Genomic DNA, 17,535 nt, shown 5'->3' on the forward strand with positions numbered 1-17,535 from the left:
ACAATGTAAGGCCAGAAACACCATCTTCCACTTTGTTTATGTTCCCTGCCCCAGCTCCATCTCCCTGCTGTGTGTGCATGAGTTTGCTCCCAGCAAGACTGACCTAATTCCTACTGTTCACACCCAGCAACAACCATTCTGCATCTATATCACTCCTCTCCTACCATTAGCACTTAACACCCTCACCATCTGCTCCACTTCCTCCTCCTTTGTCAATAGGATAAAAACAACAACTTCCAGCTCCCTTCAGTTCCTAAGCATGATCATACTGAATTTGAAATATTAATTTGATTTCTTTCTCCATAGATGTTTCCAAAGGTTCTCCAGCACTTTCAGTTCCTTTTTGAGATCTCCAGCCACCACAGTATTTTGCCTTTCGCTCTCCTACCCCTGGCATTCAACTCCTGTCCCACTCCCCCACCTTTCCCTAAATGGGACCTGCCAAGTTGACCCCAGTGAAATGGCACATTGGTAGCAGCCATAATAACTGTGGGGGGTGGGCGGGGTGGGGGGATTGGCCAGTAGGCTTCGGAGTTGGGCCTTTCAGTTCCTAAGATACACAGATCCTGCCTCATTGTCCTCTTCAGTGAGTGTGCCTGAGCTTTTAACCAGAGAATGGAGGAGATAAAAACAGTATAAAATCCAGGCAAATTTGAGGTAAATTTAAGCAATGTTCCAAATTTCAAGCTTAGAGTGGAAGAAATGTTAGTGACATTGGTGAAGAATTGGCTGACAAACTGGAAATCAGAGGTTAGTGTGAACGCTGTCACCAAACGGCAGTAGGTTTGAGTGGTGCTCTGGTCTACTTTTATTCTAGGTATGTTGAAGACTCGAACAAGGATGGAGAGAACAGGATATCCAAAATGGACTGACAACAGAAAGCTACCAGGTTTGGCAAACTTGGAAGGGAATTGTAAAACACTTTAGGAAGGCACAGGAAGCTTAACAAAATGGACAAACAGAAAGCAGGACCAATTTAACTTGCATAAATGCAATGTAATGGAAAAGAGGACTGACATATAAACTTAATAGAAAGCTACACTTGAGGAGAGTAGAAGAACAGAGAAAACTCAATGATTTGATGCACAGGTGCTCAGAAAGGTAGATAAAGCTGTACACAAGGGAAAAACAATATTGAACTTTATATGTAGTGTGAAATAGTATAGGTATAGGACAATAAAGCCACAGAAAACTTAGAGATTCAAGAAAAGAGAAACTATAATCAGGAGAAAGAGACTTAAAATGCTAGACTGTTTCCTTTGGAACCTCAAAGACTATGAGAAGGTTTAAAGTATTTGCACTTGAAAGACCTGTTTCCCTAATCACAGGACATTGCACGGTGCCTCAGTGGTTAGCACTGCTATCTCACAGTGCCAGGGACCCAAGACTGATTCCATCCTCGGGCAACTACCTGTGTAGGGTTTTCACGTTCTCTCCATGACAGTATGGATTCCCACCAAGTGCTCCAGTTTTCTCCCACAGTCCAAAGATGTGCAAGATAAGTAGATTAGCCATGCTAATTTTTTTTTAGATTAGATTACTTACAGTGTGGAAATGGGCCCTTCGGCCCAACAAGTCCACACCCACCCTCCGAAGAGCAACCCACCCAGACCCATTCCTCTACATTTACCCCTTCACCTCACACTACAGGGTAATTTAGCATGGCCAATTCACCTAACCTGCACATTTTTGGACTGTGGGAGGAAACCGGAGCACCCAAAGGAAACCCACACAGACACAGCGAGAATGTGCAAACTCCACACAGACAGTTGCCTGAGGCTGCCCATAGTGTTCAGTGATGTGTAGTTTAGATGCATTAGATACGGGAAATGCAAGCTTACAAGGATAGGCTTGAGGGATGGGTCCAGGTAGGATGCTTTTCAGAGGATCAGTGTAGACTTGTTGGGCCAAATGGCCTGTTTCCACACTGTAGGGATTCTATGATTCTATGTGGCAATGGACTTTATAGATTGCAAATTATTTTGAAGTGCAGTTACTATTACAATGCAACATCAATATCTTGCATTTACACAGTGTCCTAAAATGCTTCCAAGGACTATTATTAAACCAAGTGTGACATCCAGACATATCAGGCATCATTAGCACAGCTGACCAACAGCTTGCTCCAAGGCATAAGTTTAAAAGTGTATCCTAAAGGTGCAAAATGAAATGGAGAGAGACAGAAAGAGTTAGAGGGGGAATTTCAGAGTTTAGGGACTTGGCAGCTGAATGGTGCCGATACAGATGTTCAAGAATCCAGAACTGGTATCTCAGAGCTGGAGGAGATTATAGAGCGAGGAAGGTAAGATAAGGAAATGACAGCAAATTTTCAAATAGATTGTGCCCACAAACAGCAATATAAAATGACGAGACAATCTGTTTGAGTCACACTAACTGCAGAGCAAACATTGACCAGGACATTAAGAGAACTGCCCTGGGCAGTCATTTCTGGTGTCTGAGGCAGCTGACAGGGGCAAGGTTTAACAGATTATTTAAAAGGTCAAATCTTGAGCAGTGCACTGATATGGCAGTTTAAATTATTTGCTCAGGCCTCTCCTTAAATCCATTGCATTCTTCTGACTCAGAGGCAAGTATGGCACTCTTGTGCCAAGACAGACATAAATTAATGGAGGTTTTTAAAATCACGGTGCACTTTTATGGAACGAACAGGGAAAGGTTATTTCCTCTAGTTTGGAAGTCAATGTTGAACAGTCATCAATTTAAAATTACGAGGGAAAGGTTAGCAGTGTTTTCCTCACACAGTGCTGTTGGAACATAAAATATAAGACCGTGGGGGAATGGTTCAGGCAGAAGAGGTTGCACATTTTAAGGGAAAACTGTTTAACTGCTTGAAGGAGAAGAAGATATGGGATAACAGGGAGATGATGAGAGCAATCAGGTTAGTCTTGGATTGCTTAAAGAGCTCCAAGACATCTTCATAGTTCTGTGATTTACAAATAGAAATATACAAAAGCTAGGCGAAACAAGTTAACATGGGTTTGGGGACAGGAAAAACTATATGAGAAGTTTCTTTGCAGCAATTAAACTAATATAAATATTGTCACTTTCTGTTCCATCCCAACAATACATTGTCACAGCTATCAAAATTTAGCAGGTTTACTTTGAGAGCAGTTGGCAGAAAAATATGTAGATTCATGGCGGATTTCTAGTGGGGGAAATTAATGTACAATTCAAAAAAAACTACAATATTAACTCTCCATCAAAATTATGCAAGGATGTCACGTGATTAATGCAAAATGGTTCTGGTTTCAAGGTTGGGGAAATAGCTATAACATTTCTTGTATTGGTTACCATGGCTGCATTGTTTTGAAAAGACAAATTATTCTCAGCTTGAAGTCTAAGCATGGTAACGAGCTATAGATAGCACAAATTGAGTTATTTTGTATGATTACTGAAAATATCACATCCTTGCAGAATTCCCATGTTATGAAGCAAACAGGGAAGACAGCACGCTGGAGTGCTATTCCAAAGTACTGAACAGCCAATGAATTGTTTTTCAATTACTGACACAGTTGCAATTCAAGAAAAATGACAGCCAATATACACTCAGCAAGGTCCCAATAACTGTAATGTCAAGAATAATAGTGATGTTGGTTGAGGAATAGCTATTGGCCAGAACTCCATCGCTCTTCTTTGAATAAGGTTAATTTCATCCAACAATTAATATCCCATTCAGAAGTCAGAACTTCCATCAACGCTGCACCGAAGTGTCAGCAAGGGCAATGTGCTCATGTCTCAAGTGGGATTTGAAGCTCTGACCTTTGGACTCAGAGGCAAATGTGCAATCCCTGAATGAAGGAGGTCATCAATTACCACAAGTGGTCAATAATACACCACATGAACAGGAGCATACTTTAGATACAAGATAGCCTAGGCAAGTGGCCTCTTGTGGCACTGTGGTAGTGTCACTATCTCTGGCCCAGAAGGTCTGTATTCAAGTCCCACCTGCTCCAGAGGTGTATGTCATAATCAGTCTGGACAGTTTTATTAAAATAAGTGGAAGACTAAACTGCCACTTTCTCCATATTACAAATCTATTCAACTAATCAATAAATTTTGACATTTATCAAATGTATTGATATTTTTACACATCCCAACTACCTTCATAAATATCTCATGATTAATTTTCATCAGTTAAGTCAGATAACCTTTGGGTCAGTATTGCACTTCCTTACCTGATACAACTTATCATCTTTCTCTTGGCCCATGGCTTGGATTTTGAGTTCAGTATGTGCTGTAAATCAGGATGGTGTTTGACTGGAGATTAAAATCCAAAGGTTATCACAGTGTGTCTTGCTTTTTAAACCCAGCAACACTGAGTATTCAGTACTTAACACAGGAATATGTGAAATGGGAGTAAGAGTAGGACTCACAAACCCTCAAGGCTGTTCCACCATTCAGTAAATTATAGCCTGTCTGATCTTGACCTTAAAGTCACTTTCCTGCCTGCTTCCCATAATCCTCGATGCCCACCTAGTTTGAGAATCTGCTTATCTCAGCCTCCACTGCTCCAGGAGTACAAAATTCCAAAGATTAATGACTCCCTGAAAGAAGAAATTTCTCCTCGTCTCAGCCTTAAAGGCCCTATTTCAAATTTATGCCTCTTTGTTCTAGATACCTACACAAAGGGAAACACCTTCCCAACATCTACCCTGTCATAGCATTCCCTCCATCTCCTCCCCAGCACCCTACACCCCCAATCAGAATCTTTTATGGTCCCACACGGTTACATCACATTCTTCAAAATTCCAATGAGTATAGGTTGAACCTGTTTAACATTTCATATCCATTGGCCGTCATACTCTGTTATTGGATTATGAAACCAACATTACGAAAGTCACCATCAGATTAGAGCTGGGCTTACATGTTTTCCTTTTATTTCATTTCAATTGATGGTTACGTTTTAATTTAATAGTTTCTGTGCAGTTCATAAATAAGGTCACGTTTAATAGTTGACCAAATTATACTCCAAAGGAGTGATACCATCAAACTACAATAAGGTCAACATGTCCAATCTCAACATTTTGAAATAATGTCATCAAAGCCAGTTTATGGATAAAGTGGGAACATGATGTGAGATCACAGCTAATACTCCCCCCCATATGGAGCTCCAAATATGGTGAAGGCATGACATAAAGGCTGCGACTCTGCCAAATGTTGAGAAGCAAAAATCTTGAGGAAGTGGCCAAATGACGATGGTCCGGTCCTTTGTTCCTTCAGTGATGTGCCCACAAACTGAAAATGCATCAATAGAAACAGAACACAGAAACTGAAGAGAATTAAATCTTTCACAGATTTCGCATCCAAAAGGTAGTCATGGTTGACTAATTGCCTCCTGAAATCAGGGATGCTGCAGTTCACCCTCTGACTATTATTTTGTACTGACAAAGGACTCTGTCCTCTTATCTAATTTGTTCCACATAAATCATTTACTCCATCATCCAACACTAATTTAGTGAACTAATAATTTGGTTCTACACTCTCAAGCTTTCATCACAGTTTTGAAAACCAACACCCTGCTCACAATCAATGTTTAAATTAATGCACCTTATTTCTATCCTTACAGTTTAATGTGGCAATAATTATCTGCTATCCTTCATTCATTTAAAGATCCTTACTATCTCACAAGGTTATCTAAAACCTTTATTTTTGATGGCTCTACCTTTGGCCCCACTTCACTGTTTGAGGTTATCGGTCAATCTCCACAGTGATCTCTCGTGGAACTCTCACATTACCTCCATATTTAAAGCTGTTTCCATAATTTTGTCTTTTTATGGCAAACAGTTCACTTTTTCCTCTAACAACTTTTTTTTGCTTTTATGAACGATAATTCTGCCCAAGACTTGAATATCGCCTACATGCTGGAAAAGACTTGTCTGTCACCTCTCTGTGCATAGAACACAAATAAAAGCTAGCTATCTGTCAAGTGATGAGTCGTGCTGGAAAAGAACAGCAGGTGAGGCAGCATCAGAGGAACAGGAAAATCGGCATTTCGGGCAAAAGCCCTTCATCAGGAATGAGGCCTTATTCTGAATGTGCTCCTGAATGTTTCATCTCGTCCTTTGTAAATTCTGGATTTTCTTCTCCTCTCCCTCCACCTATGCTCCATACTTTATCTTAACCTCTTGAATATGGTCTACATCAATAATACTTCAAATTGTCCATTGTTTGACTTGATTTGATTCATTATTGTCACATAGAGTCATAGAGGTGTACGGCACAGAAACAGACCCTTTGGTCCTACTTGTCCATGCTGACCAGATACCCTAACCTTCTCTAGTCGCATTTGCGGGCATTTGGCCCGTGTCCCTCTAAACCCTTCCTATTCATATACCCATGCGGATGCCTTTTAAATGTTGTAATTGTATCTGCTTCCACCACTTCCTCTGGCAGCTCATTCCATACACGTACCACCCTCTGCGTAAAAAAGCTGCTCCTTACATTCCTTTTAAATCTTTCCCCTCTCGCCTTATACCTGCACCCTCTAGTTTTGGACTCCCTGACCCTGGGGAAAAGACTTTGGTGCAGTAAAAAGTTTTGTTCCACACGCATTACAGGCAGATCATACAATGCAAAGTGCATTTGGGTAATAGAATAGAGCAAAGAATACAATGTTACGGCTGCAGAGAAGGTGCACAAAGAGCGAGAAATTCCTAATGTAAAAGTTACTTAAAAGAAAACAAAGAAATGCTACTGGCAAAAGGGACTTACCCAGCTTTCATGTCACTAGTGACAAGAAGCTTCTAACACCACAGCATCTTGTTTTTGCTGGACTAAACACTCTCTTACCCAAGCAGTTGCTCTTTGAATTCACTGGATACAGGCTGAGCTAGTATTTATTGTCCTAGAAATGACTGACCTGTTAGTAGCCATTTCAGCAGGCAGTTAAGAGTCAACCAGGTTTAGAGTCACATGTAAGCCATACCTTTATAGTAAACTTGACAAGTTTCCTTCCCTAAAGGTCATTAGTGAACCAGATAGATTTTATAACAATTCAGGGCTAGCTTTCAATTCCAGAATTTTATTAAATTCAAACCTGCCATGGAGTATATTTGAAACTATTCTCCCAAATCAGTAATGAGGGATGCCGGAATAGTAATCTGGTGACATTACCCCTATCTCCCCCTATTTTCATTCACTGGATAAGGATGGAAAAGGGGTGACAACGCTGAACTTGTGATATTGGTAGCAGAGTTATCATGGAAACCACAAGCAGGCTCACACCAGCGCTCAGCATGAGGTGAAGAATATGGGAGAATTGCCAAGTCACTCTGGCGATTGATGAGGTTACATGATACAGCAGGAGCTGGCGATAAAAAGGTAGTCTGTTGGGCAATATGGGGGATTTGATAGGGCCAAAGGAAGGGGAAATGGAAGCTTTATGAATGCGCATCGCAGCAGACGGATACAATAGAGGCCTGGGAAAAGGTCCAACACCCAACCTCTACAACAGAAAATGGTGGAAAAGGGTGACGAACAACTTTAAAACCAGAAATGAGAAAGAAAAGGAGCCTATTAAAAGTATGCCATTTGGAAAATATATTCCACTTACTTCTGTTAACTAAGTCTCAGGATCTGCTCCCAGGCAATAATGTAAATCAACAGCAGAGTGCTTATTCACCTCCTGTTAGTTCAGTGGAGCATTTGGCTTACTCAGTTTGTAGGCTATAGGGGCTTCTGCTCCAGCTGCTTTACAGTGTGATATTTCTTCCAAGGATCTGTGTGACAGATGTTATTCTGGTTGTAGCCAGATCCTTCAATATTTTTGTTTGTACTTTTAATTAAGAACACTGAAGCTAAAGTAAAAATATTCAACCTGATGAGTCAAGTCACGATTGTGGGTTCTACCATTTAACCTTCGCAATCATCTTCTCACTTTTACCATGGCAACAGTGTTTCATTGAGGGTTCATAAAGTTTCAAAAGATTTGACTCTATGTTTAAGCAGTGATTTCACTAACAAAACATTGATCCCTGAAGACTAACAGTATACACTGTTGGATTCCTAAACTCAACAGTGGAACAAATTGGAATTAGAGGTAGGTTTTATTATCACATATACTCAGGTACAGGGCTACGGAATACAGTGAAAAGTGTACAAGGTCACCATTTTCTGGTGTCATCTTACTTACAAAGGTGCCTAAGTACAAAATCCTAAGTGGAAAATAAATAAGCAAAGTTAAAAGTTTAGCATTACAATTCTGCTCCCCCACCGCCCCCCCCCACCCCGTATCTGTGGGTGACACATTCCAAGACCTACCTCGAATGCCCAAAGCCACTGATAGTAGCAAACCCTATCACTTAAATGGGAAATTTACCTCCCCAGCAGCCCCTGGAATTAATTCTGGAATATTCCACATAATATCTTCAGGCTGCAGTAAACCGCAGATAACTGGAACTGCAGAAACCGAATCCACGGATATGGGGTTCTACTGCATATATAAAATTATGAAGAGAATAGATAAGATGGAAGTAGAGAGGATGTTTCCACGAGGTAAAAACAATGACTGCTGGAAACCAGATTCTGGATTAGTGGTACTGGAAGACCATAAGACCATAAGACCATAAGACATAGGAGTGGAAGTAAGGCCATTCGGCCCATCGAGTCCACTCCGCCATTCAATCATGGCTGATGCGCATTTCAGCTCCACTTGCCAGCGTTCTCCCCGTAGCCCTTAATTCCTCTAGACAACAAGAACCTATCAATCTCGGCCTTGAAGACATTTAGCGTCCCGGCTTCCACTGCACTCCGTGGCAATGAATTCCACAGGCCCACCACTCTCTGGCTGAAGAAATGTCTCCGCATTTCCGTTCTGAAATGACCCCCTCTAATTCTAAGGCTGTGTCCACGGGTCCTAGTCTCCTCGCCTAACAGAAACAATTTTCTAGCATCCACCTTTTCAAAGCCATGTATTATTTTGTACGTCTCTATTAGATCTCCCCTTAATCTTCTAAACTCCAACGAATACAATCCCAGTATCCTCAGCTGTTCCTCATATGCTAGACCTGTCATTCCAGGGATCATCCGTGTGAATCTCCGCTGGACACGTTCCAGTGCCAGTATGTCCTTCCTGAAGAGCACAGCAGTTCAGGCAGCATCCAAGAAGCAGCGAAATCGACATTTCGGGCAAAAGTCCTTCATCAGGAATAAAGGCAGTGAGCCCGAAGCATGGAGAGATAAGCTAGAGGAGGGTGGGGGTGGGGAGAAAGTAGCATAGAGTACAATGGGTGAGTGGGGAAGGGGATGAAGGTGATAGGTCAAGGAGGAGAGAGTGGAGTGGATAGGTGGAAAAGGAGATAGGCAGGTAGGACAAGTCCGGACAAGTCATGGGGACGGTTTCCACTGGCAGGTGAAACTAGGACAAGAAGGCATCAAGATTAGGAGGAGCAGATTTAGGACTGAATCGAGAAGGAACTTCTTCACCCAGAAGGTTGTAAATCTATGGAATTCCTTGCCCAGTGAAGTAGTTGACGCTCTTTCTGTAAACGCTTTTAAAGCTAAGGTAGATACATTTTGAACAATAAAGTAATGAAGGGATACAGTGAGAGGGCGAGCAAGTGGAACTGAGTCCATGAAAAGATCAGCCATGAAGGGCTAGATGACCTACTCCTGCTCCTAGTTCTCATGTTCTTGTTAAGTGCTTAGCCATGGATCTGGATCTAGGATCTTCCACACCAATGCTGAGACCATCACCAATGTGAGTCCCCTTACCGCAGAACCGTGTTGCCATATCATTGCCATGAGACTGCACTGGGCTGATCTCGACAATGCAGCTACCGCTTAAGCTGCTGGGTGCTTTCCACAGAAGGTCAATAAGTTTAAATTTTTAAAAAAGAAAGAAAAAGAAGTAAAAGCAGATGAGTCCACGATGGGATTCGACTCAAATTGACCTTGTCAACTTGACCAGGCTACTGGTCTCTGGATGAGCTTCACTTGCCTGTAGCCCAGGGGAGAAGGTAGATCAACTGTGAGTCAAGGGTGTGCTGCTGGAAAAGCACAGCAGGTCAGGCAGCATCTGAGGAGCAGGAACATCAACGTTTCGGGCAAAAGCCCTTCATCTGCAGTACTCACTTTTGCCTAGAACAGCTGTGAGACCAGTTGTGATGGGGTCTATCATCTGAGACAGCCCAGCCTCCTTGGCTGATGTAGAACACAAAACTAGGACGGATGGGAAAGTTAGTCAACAGAACAACTCCCATCTTTCCACCATGTTTTAAAACACTTAATTAGAGCACGGGAACCTGTGAAAGGAATTTGATCACAAGGGATGCATTCTAAAGTAGTTTTGATATGGTTTGATACATAATAACAGCAGCTTGATGCCAGGCAATGGGGGAACCCATCCTTTCATGAACTGGAAACGATTAATTAAATCTCAATTCAGACTTGCCTCACAGAACAGTGGTGACTGAAAAATGGCTAAATTGGCAAAATATCTCAATCAGGTTTTAAGAACTTGTTGGGTACCTCCACAAAGCCTCCCTATAAAATACCATGTACCTTGGACTGATGTGGAAATTACCCATACTGTTGTAGGAGAGCCCTGTATGAGTCCAACCAAACTACCCACCCCCCCCCCTGCACACCCCATCCCCAAATCCCTCCTCCCCTCCTCATGACGACATTCAACAAGACCTCCGCATTTTGGGGAGGGGGAAAGAGAGTGGTAAGCTCCGGTACCAACTGGCAAGGGAATGGCAACATTGGCCCACAGGTGGCACTCTCTGAGCCGGCTGCATGCATTCGGGAGCTGGCCACTCGTTCCCAGTGTGGAGCGCGGTCTGTTCACTCTGCCGTGCAGCCAGGGGAAACAAGAACAGGCGCGGGCGGCTCAAGGGCAAGGGTATGGTTTACCAAAGGCAGTCTGAGTGAACAGACAACAGCAAGCCACCAGACAATCGGTCTCCACTAACAATGAACATTTGCAGCTGACTTCCACTGACCCTTGGAATGAATTGGGGTTTTCAAAAGAGAGAAATTGTCAATTCAACATTTCAATCGCAACCCATTGGTTTGAATGGACACTATCTTTTAACATTGTTAGTCAGTCTCAGTCAGGTATGTTCGTGATTCACAACAACTTATACCAAAGGAGCCGAGGAGTAAAGAGGGAAAGAAATCTATTTTTGTTTATTTTTTTTTAAAAGAGAAAGAAAGCACTTGGTCGTCTCCCGAAATTTAGGATCTATTTTGTCTTTTTATTTCTTACCTGACTTGCCCACGCCAGCTCTCCCGAAGACGGCGAGTCTCACTTCAGCACTCTTTGCCATGGTCCAGGGAACAGGAAGGGGACCTCTTCAATCTTCAGTCCAGGAGCAGAGATCAACACCGAGCGATCCTGTCCGGTCCAGAGTCAAACTTCATTCCCTTTCAGCTGAAAACCGACCCTCTCTGCCTGGGGGAAAGAAAGAGGTGGGGGGGGGGGGGGTGGCAGAAGAGAGGAATGTTAAAGTGGAAGGTAAAACGGGTCAGTTACTTTCACAAACCAACAATGACAGCTCGACAAGGCTATGAAACAACTGCTGTCATTCCACCGGCTCCTGGCTTCTACAGTTCTTGTATCTGTGACCGATACAGGAAGCAGTGAGATTGCTTCACATTCCCCCATCAAGGCGGACACTGACTAACGGTATCACCATCACTGGGCCAGATAACAACCAATGGCTTTTCCATCTGTATCAGGTTTATACCAAATGGTTCAAACGTGCAAACCTCTATATCCCACCATTCCAAAAGGTGACAAGGATCGGCATCCTTTTAAGTGCTGAGGGGGGAGAGGGGACTGGGGGTTGTGTATTCCACTCTGCATTCACCGATTCGGCATATCATGAATCGGGGAGAGACTTTGGGGGGTTGTGTTTGCACTGGGGGGTAAAAAAAAGGACAATTCTCACTTAGTCCCCATTACCCCAGTGAACCGATCGCACTCAACTCCGTTTCCGCAGTGCCAGTGGTATTAACTTTCCACCTCTCCCTTTAAATAATCATCCTTAGTAAAACACAAAAAAAAACTGCATGAAGTATAAACACACACACACACACCGGCGGCTGCTGCTCCCATCTGTTTAAACTCCTTTTGCTTCTCGGTTCCGCTGCAATACTCCAGGTCGGGACAAGACTGAGGCTGCAACATGGAAAATGGGTTGTCCTGGCTGGGTTGCAAACGGAGAAGGATTTGTTTTTGGGGGGGGTGGGGGGAGAAGAGGTGGGGACTGGTATTGCTGCCAGCGACTCCGCCAGTCAGGAGAGGAACCTCTGCTTGCCTGGGAGCCTGGATGTGCCATTGACAGAGGGTGCCTCCTCCTCCACTATATCGGCCACAACATGCGGACTGGATCACGGCAAAATCAGCACGGGATTGACATTTTTGCGATTGTCCAGGTCAGGGGCGGCGGAATAAAGAGGCAAAAGTAGAAATGGCTGGAAAAGCTCAGCAGGTCTGGCCGCCTCTGTGGACAGAAATCAGAGTTAATGTTTTGGGTGGAGTGATCCTTCCTCAGAACTGGGACAGCTCACTCGACCCCAAAGGTTAACGCTGATTTCTCTCCACAGATGCTGCCAGATCTGCTGAGCTTTTCCAGCCATTTCCACTCTTGACCCTGATTTACGGCATTCACGGTTTTTATTGACGAAGGAATAAACTGGGTGGGTGGAAGGGGACGAAAAAACGTAGAGTTATACAGCACAGAAATAGACCCTTCAGTTCAACCAGTCCATGCTGAACATAATCCCAAATTAGGTAAAAACAATGACTGCAGATGCTGGAAATCTGCAGATTCTGATTAGTGGTGCTGGAAGAGCACAGCAGTTCAGGCAGCACTCCCCACCCCCCACCTTCCTCTAGCTTATCTCTTCACGCTTCAGGCTCACTGCCTTTATTCCTGATGAAGGGCTTTTGCCCGAAACGTCGATTTCGAAGCTACTTGGATGCTGCCTGAACTGCTGTGCTCTTCCAGCACCACTAATCCATAATCCCAAATTAAGCTAGTCTTACCTGCCTGCTCATGGCCTCTATCCCTCCAAACCTTTCCTATTCATGTACTTATCTAAGTGTCTTTTAAATGTTGTAACTGTGCCCACATCCACCACTTCTTCAGGAAGTTCCTTCCACATGTAGACCACCCTCTGTGTAAACAATTTACCCCTGAAGTCTTTTTTAAAATCTGTCTCTTCTCACCCGAAAAATCTGCCTCCTCGTCTTAAAATCCCCTGTTGTAGGGAAAAGACACCTACCATGAACTCTCTCTACAGACCCCATGATTTTATAAACCTGTATAAGGTCATTTCTCAACCTCCTAAGCTCCAGTGGAAAAAACTCTCCCAGCCTATTAGGTCCCAACAGCAATGATGAAAGAAAACCAGGGATCCTATGTGTCCCCTTTTTTTTTTACGGAATCAGACACACTTACTGCATATGTAAAGTGAAATGTGAATTTCCACTGGCTTGATTAATTTTTTTAACTTACTGATTGCTTCTCTGTAAATTCCTAGCAGTGACAGTTGTTTTACATTGCAAATTTGGCCAAGAATGCATTTCTGCCTTCTGCAGTAAAAAGTTGTGTGTTGAAGTCTCTCTCCAGAGATCTAGTATCTAGGAATACTTCACATAAGCATTGAGGGAATACTACAGTGTTGGAGGTGCCCCCTTTGAGACGGCAGACTGTCATCTGCATTCTCTGATAAATATATAAGACGGTATACTAATCGATCTTTACAAAGCACAGAAAAGTGCTCCCCAGTGTCTTGGCCAAAATGAATATTTGAACTAGCATTACATTTTCTTAGACACTGTTACTTCTGGGAGCTTGCTATGCACAATTTGTGCAAAAATATGGTTGCTAGGGATCAGAGGTAATTTGCTAATGGCAATATTTAGTCTTGTTTCAAAAAGTGAGATCTTTGCTCTTTGCTAAAAAGAAAGACCTTCCCAAATGCATGTACAAGTTAAAACAAAAAAGTAAGTTAATGGCTCATCATAAATAAAGTGGAGTATTTATTGATACTTCTGCTAGATATTGTCTGGACTCTGTGGTGCTGCTAAACCACTACCGGAGTTATTCTCTGAATCCTGTGCATAGAATTATAGAATCCCTACAGTTTGGAAGCAGGCCACTCAGCCCAATGAGTCCATACTGACCCTCCAAAGAGCATCCCAACCAGACCCATGCCACTATCCTATCCCTCCACATTCCATGGCTAACCCACCTGGACGGGACATCCCTTGACACTATGGGGCAATTTAACGTGGCCAATCCACCTAATCTTTAGACTATGGGAGGAAACCAGAACACCCAGAGGAAACCCACACACACACAAGGAGAATGTGCACACTCCACACAGACAATCACCCGAGGCTGGAATCGAACCCAGTCCCTGGTGCTGTGAGGAAGCCACACTTACGCAGAATGCAGGGCAGAGCATAGTTTATATCCTGTGCATTTGCAAATGTTGCTCCAGAGTGAAAACGTTGAAGTTGCCCAGAGTAATAACTCTTGGCTTAGTGCATGAGACAGAGCTAGCACTTTTGATATTAATTTAAAGAATTGACGATCCGATGCTAGACTTGTGAGCATGCACAGCAGCTGACACCTAGTACTGAGGGAGATCTGTAACTAGGGAGTTGCAACCTTTAGGTGAAATGTGAAACTGAAGCCCTGACTACATGATTGGACGAGCAAGGGAGTTGTATCCCTCAATTAATCTCTTGGAAACAGAATTACTACTGGTTTACTTATTGCGGTTGGTAGAACCTTTTTATTCACAAACTGACTGCTGCGTTACCCTGAATAACAACAGCAATGGCACTTGAGAAACTATTTCATTAATCATGCAGTACATAGGAACATCCTGAGAATTCAAAAGACTCTGTGTGAAAGCAAATTCATCTCTTTCCTCTTCCTTTCTTAGCATTCTTTATATCACCACAGGTTACCTTAGATTTTCTACTTTACTGGAAACGCACACAGTCAGTAGGACTTCAGTTTATATGCTGAATGTTCAGTTCTGGTCACCACACTTTAGAAAGATAGGAATTTCCTTGAGCAGATGCAGAGGAGATTTACCAGAATGGTTACAGGATGGAGGCTTTGGGTGGAGTAGGATCATGTTCACTTACAAAATTAGGTTGAAGTTAGTTTGCTTGGATTAAAAAAGGATTGAGATGAAATTTAATAGAATTGTGCAAGATTATGACCGGCTTAGACCAAGTAGCGAAAGTAAACCTCTTCCCACAAATTGATGGTACAAGGAATTAAGGGACAGAATTTAAGATTTTACAAGGAGAATTTAAGTAAGATCATTTTCCTACAGAAAGTTGTACTCACCTGGGACTTACTGGCTACAAAGGTGGAAGCAAAGACAATGATTTCACAAAGAAATTGGATGGATTCTTGGGCGGCATGGTAGTTCAGTGGTTAGCACTGCTGTCTTACAGCACCAGGGTCATGGGTTCAATTCCGTCCTTGGGTGCCTGTCTGTGTGGCGTTTGCACATTCTCCCCGTGTCTGTGTGGCTTCCCTCTGGATGCTCTGGTTTCCTCCACGGTCCAAGGATGTGTAGATTTCATGGAGGTGGTCATGTTAAAACACCTCATAGTGTCCAGGATGTATAGGTTAGGTGGATTGGCCATGGAAATGCAGGTTTACAGGGATTGGGTGGGATGCTTTTCGGAGGTGTGGACTCAATGGCCTGCTTGCACACTGTAGGGATTCTACGGTTCTTTGAAATAAAGCTGCATGCATCAAATAGGAGAGTGGGACTGACTGGATCCTTCCGCAGGGAGCCAGCAATAGATTGAATGGCCTTATTCTGCTCCATGAAAGACTTTATGATAATGACTAATACTTGGCTTAACAAAAAAAGATTGCTTAAGCCTGAGGTCTCAAAATGAAAAAAAAATAAATACCATCATTTATCAGGAAAAGGAAATGTATAAGTTTGCCGAAGGCTGTTTCAGTCTATCTGCTCAATCCTAGAGAAGCATAGACTGCTTATAACACTTTTAACATTCATTCTTTTCCTAATTGTCTGACAAGCAAAGGAACAATTTAATGTTTTAGTTTCATTTGTATTCTGAAACTTGCACGCTCCTGATTAATGGTAAAAGCAGCAGCAGCCGTGAACACTTAGACTAATAGTAAATTGGAAAATATCTGAATTTGTTCAATGTTTTATAATTTATACTGTACTCCCTTTTGTCTGTCTGATCACACAGATAGGGCATGGGAAATTCTTAAGTTACCGTTTCAAACAGAAGTCTGCTGTTGTCAGTTAGGACCCATTAATATTTAATTGATGAGCTTTTAGGGAGAAAATGCAGCCATTTTCCATTGGTGGACATTAAAACTACCATGCAGCAATTAGCTCACTCACTCAGCAATAGCTAATTCAGTGACAGAGCAAATAATGCAATGGCAGTGTGTTTGTTTAGCATAGATTTTCACTGGGTCTTCACTGCTGTGGTGAGGGGCAATTGTCCACAGATGTAGCTCTACACAGTAAATATCATTAGCTAATAAACATCAGAATCACTGAAGCCCACTAGAGGGTATGCATTGGGCCCAGATTAAATACTAATCGCAGAATCATACAGCATGGAAACAGACCATTTGGTCCAACCAGTTCATACCAACCAAACTAAACTAGATCCACTTCCCTGCACTTGGCCTATATGCATCCAAACCTTTTCTATTCATCAACTTATGCAAATGTCTTTCAAATATAACTGTACCCAGATTCACCACTTTCTCTGGCAGTTCATTGTACACACGATCCACTCTGTGTAAAATAGTTTCCCCTCTTTAACCTCAGCTTTCTGCATGGGAAGCCATTTGTGTATCAAGGGAGTAGCATTAATATGGTAAATGAGAGCACAGGTCCTTTCAGGTAACTATAGTTTGCATGTTATTGTTTGGGAGGAAGTAATCAAGGGGTGTCCCAGAGGCTGCATTGTAATTTGGACAAAGAGATGAAAGTGGTGGGTCTGTTTTATTCTCCACTGCTGTCCTATGTAATTTTAGGTAACAAACATAGCAGAGTGAACTCCATCTCCAAAGCTCTCATATGCAATGCTATTATAATTCAAATGACGGGTGAATAACAAAATGGCCACATTAGTTAATCAGACGGCATAATTTTTCTGCTGTACAGTTGACTTCACTCCAGAGATAAAGCAACAACCTTTAATCTTATTTGCTGAATTTGAACTAAATTAAAACATGCATGATCAGTGAAAGGAGCTTCCATAGTACGTGCATACATCCTGACTATGACCTCTATAACTTGGTTTCATCAGGTCCAACAGCAGATGCCCAAAGAGATTGCCCAATGGGCTGGGATATTAAAAGCTTGAGACAAAGCTACCCCACCCACCCCACAACCCCCTACCTCCACCCAATCAGTTTCAATTGTCATGCAACAACAAATGTTTGACCCAAAGTTGAGATTGCTACAATAGTATTATTGTCAGTAACCCACAATATTATTCAGTTTATTACTTTGAATCTTTGGTCTTTC

The 17,535-nt window shown here is 42.6% G+C and overlaps 1 protein-coding gene across 1 annotated transcript in view; it reads right to left on the bottom strand.

Moving 5' to 3' along the window:
* Positions 1 to 12,289, bottom strand: part of LOC140466699 (ras-related and estrogen-regulated growth inhibitor-like) — a 79,573-nt gene extending 67,284 nt beyond the window's left edge. Inside the window, 2 exon segments of the mRNA XM_072562174.1 lie at positions 11,231 to 11,416; positions 12,064 to 12,289. Of these exon segments, the coding sequence (XP_072418275.1) occupies positions 11,231 to 11,291 (61 nt within the window). The 5' untranslated portion in view covers positions 11,292 to 11,416; positions 12,064 to 12,289.
* Between the last annotated feature and the right edge of the window lie 5,246 nt (positions 12,290 to 17,535).

The sequence above is a fragment of the Chiloscyllium punctatum genome, chromosome 44 (genome assembly GCF_047496795.1).
Source record: "Chiloscyllium punctatum isolate Juve2018m chromosome 44, sChiPun1.3, whole genome shotgun sequence".
In the NCBI taxonomy this organism is placed as follows: domain Eukaryota; kingdom Metazoa; phylum Chordata; class Chondrichthyes; order Orectolobiformes; family Hemiscylliidae; genus Chiloscyllium; species Chiloscyllium punctatum.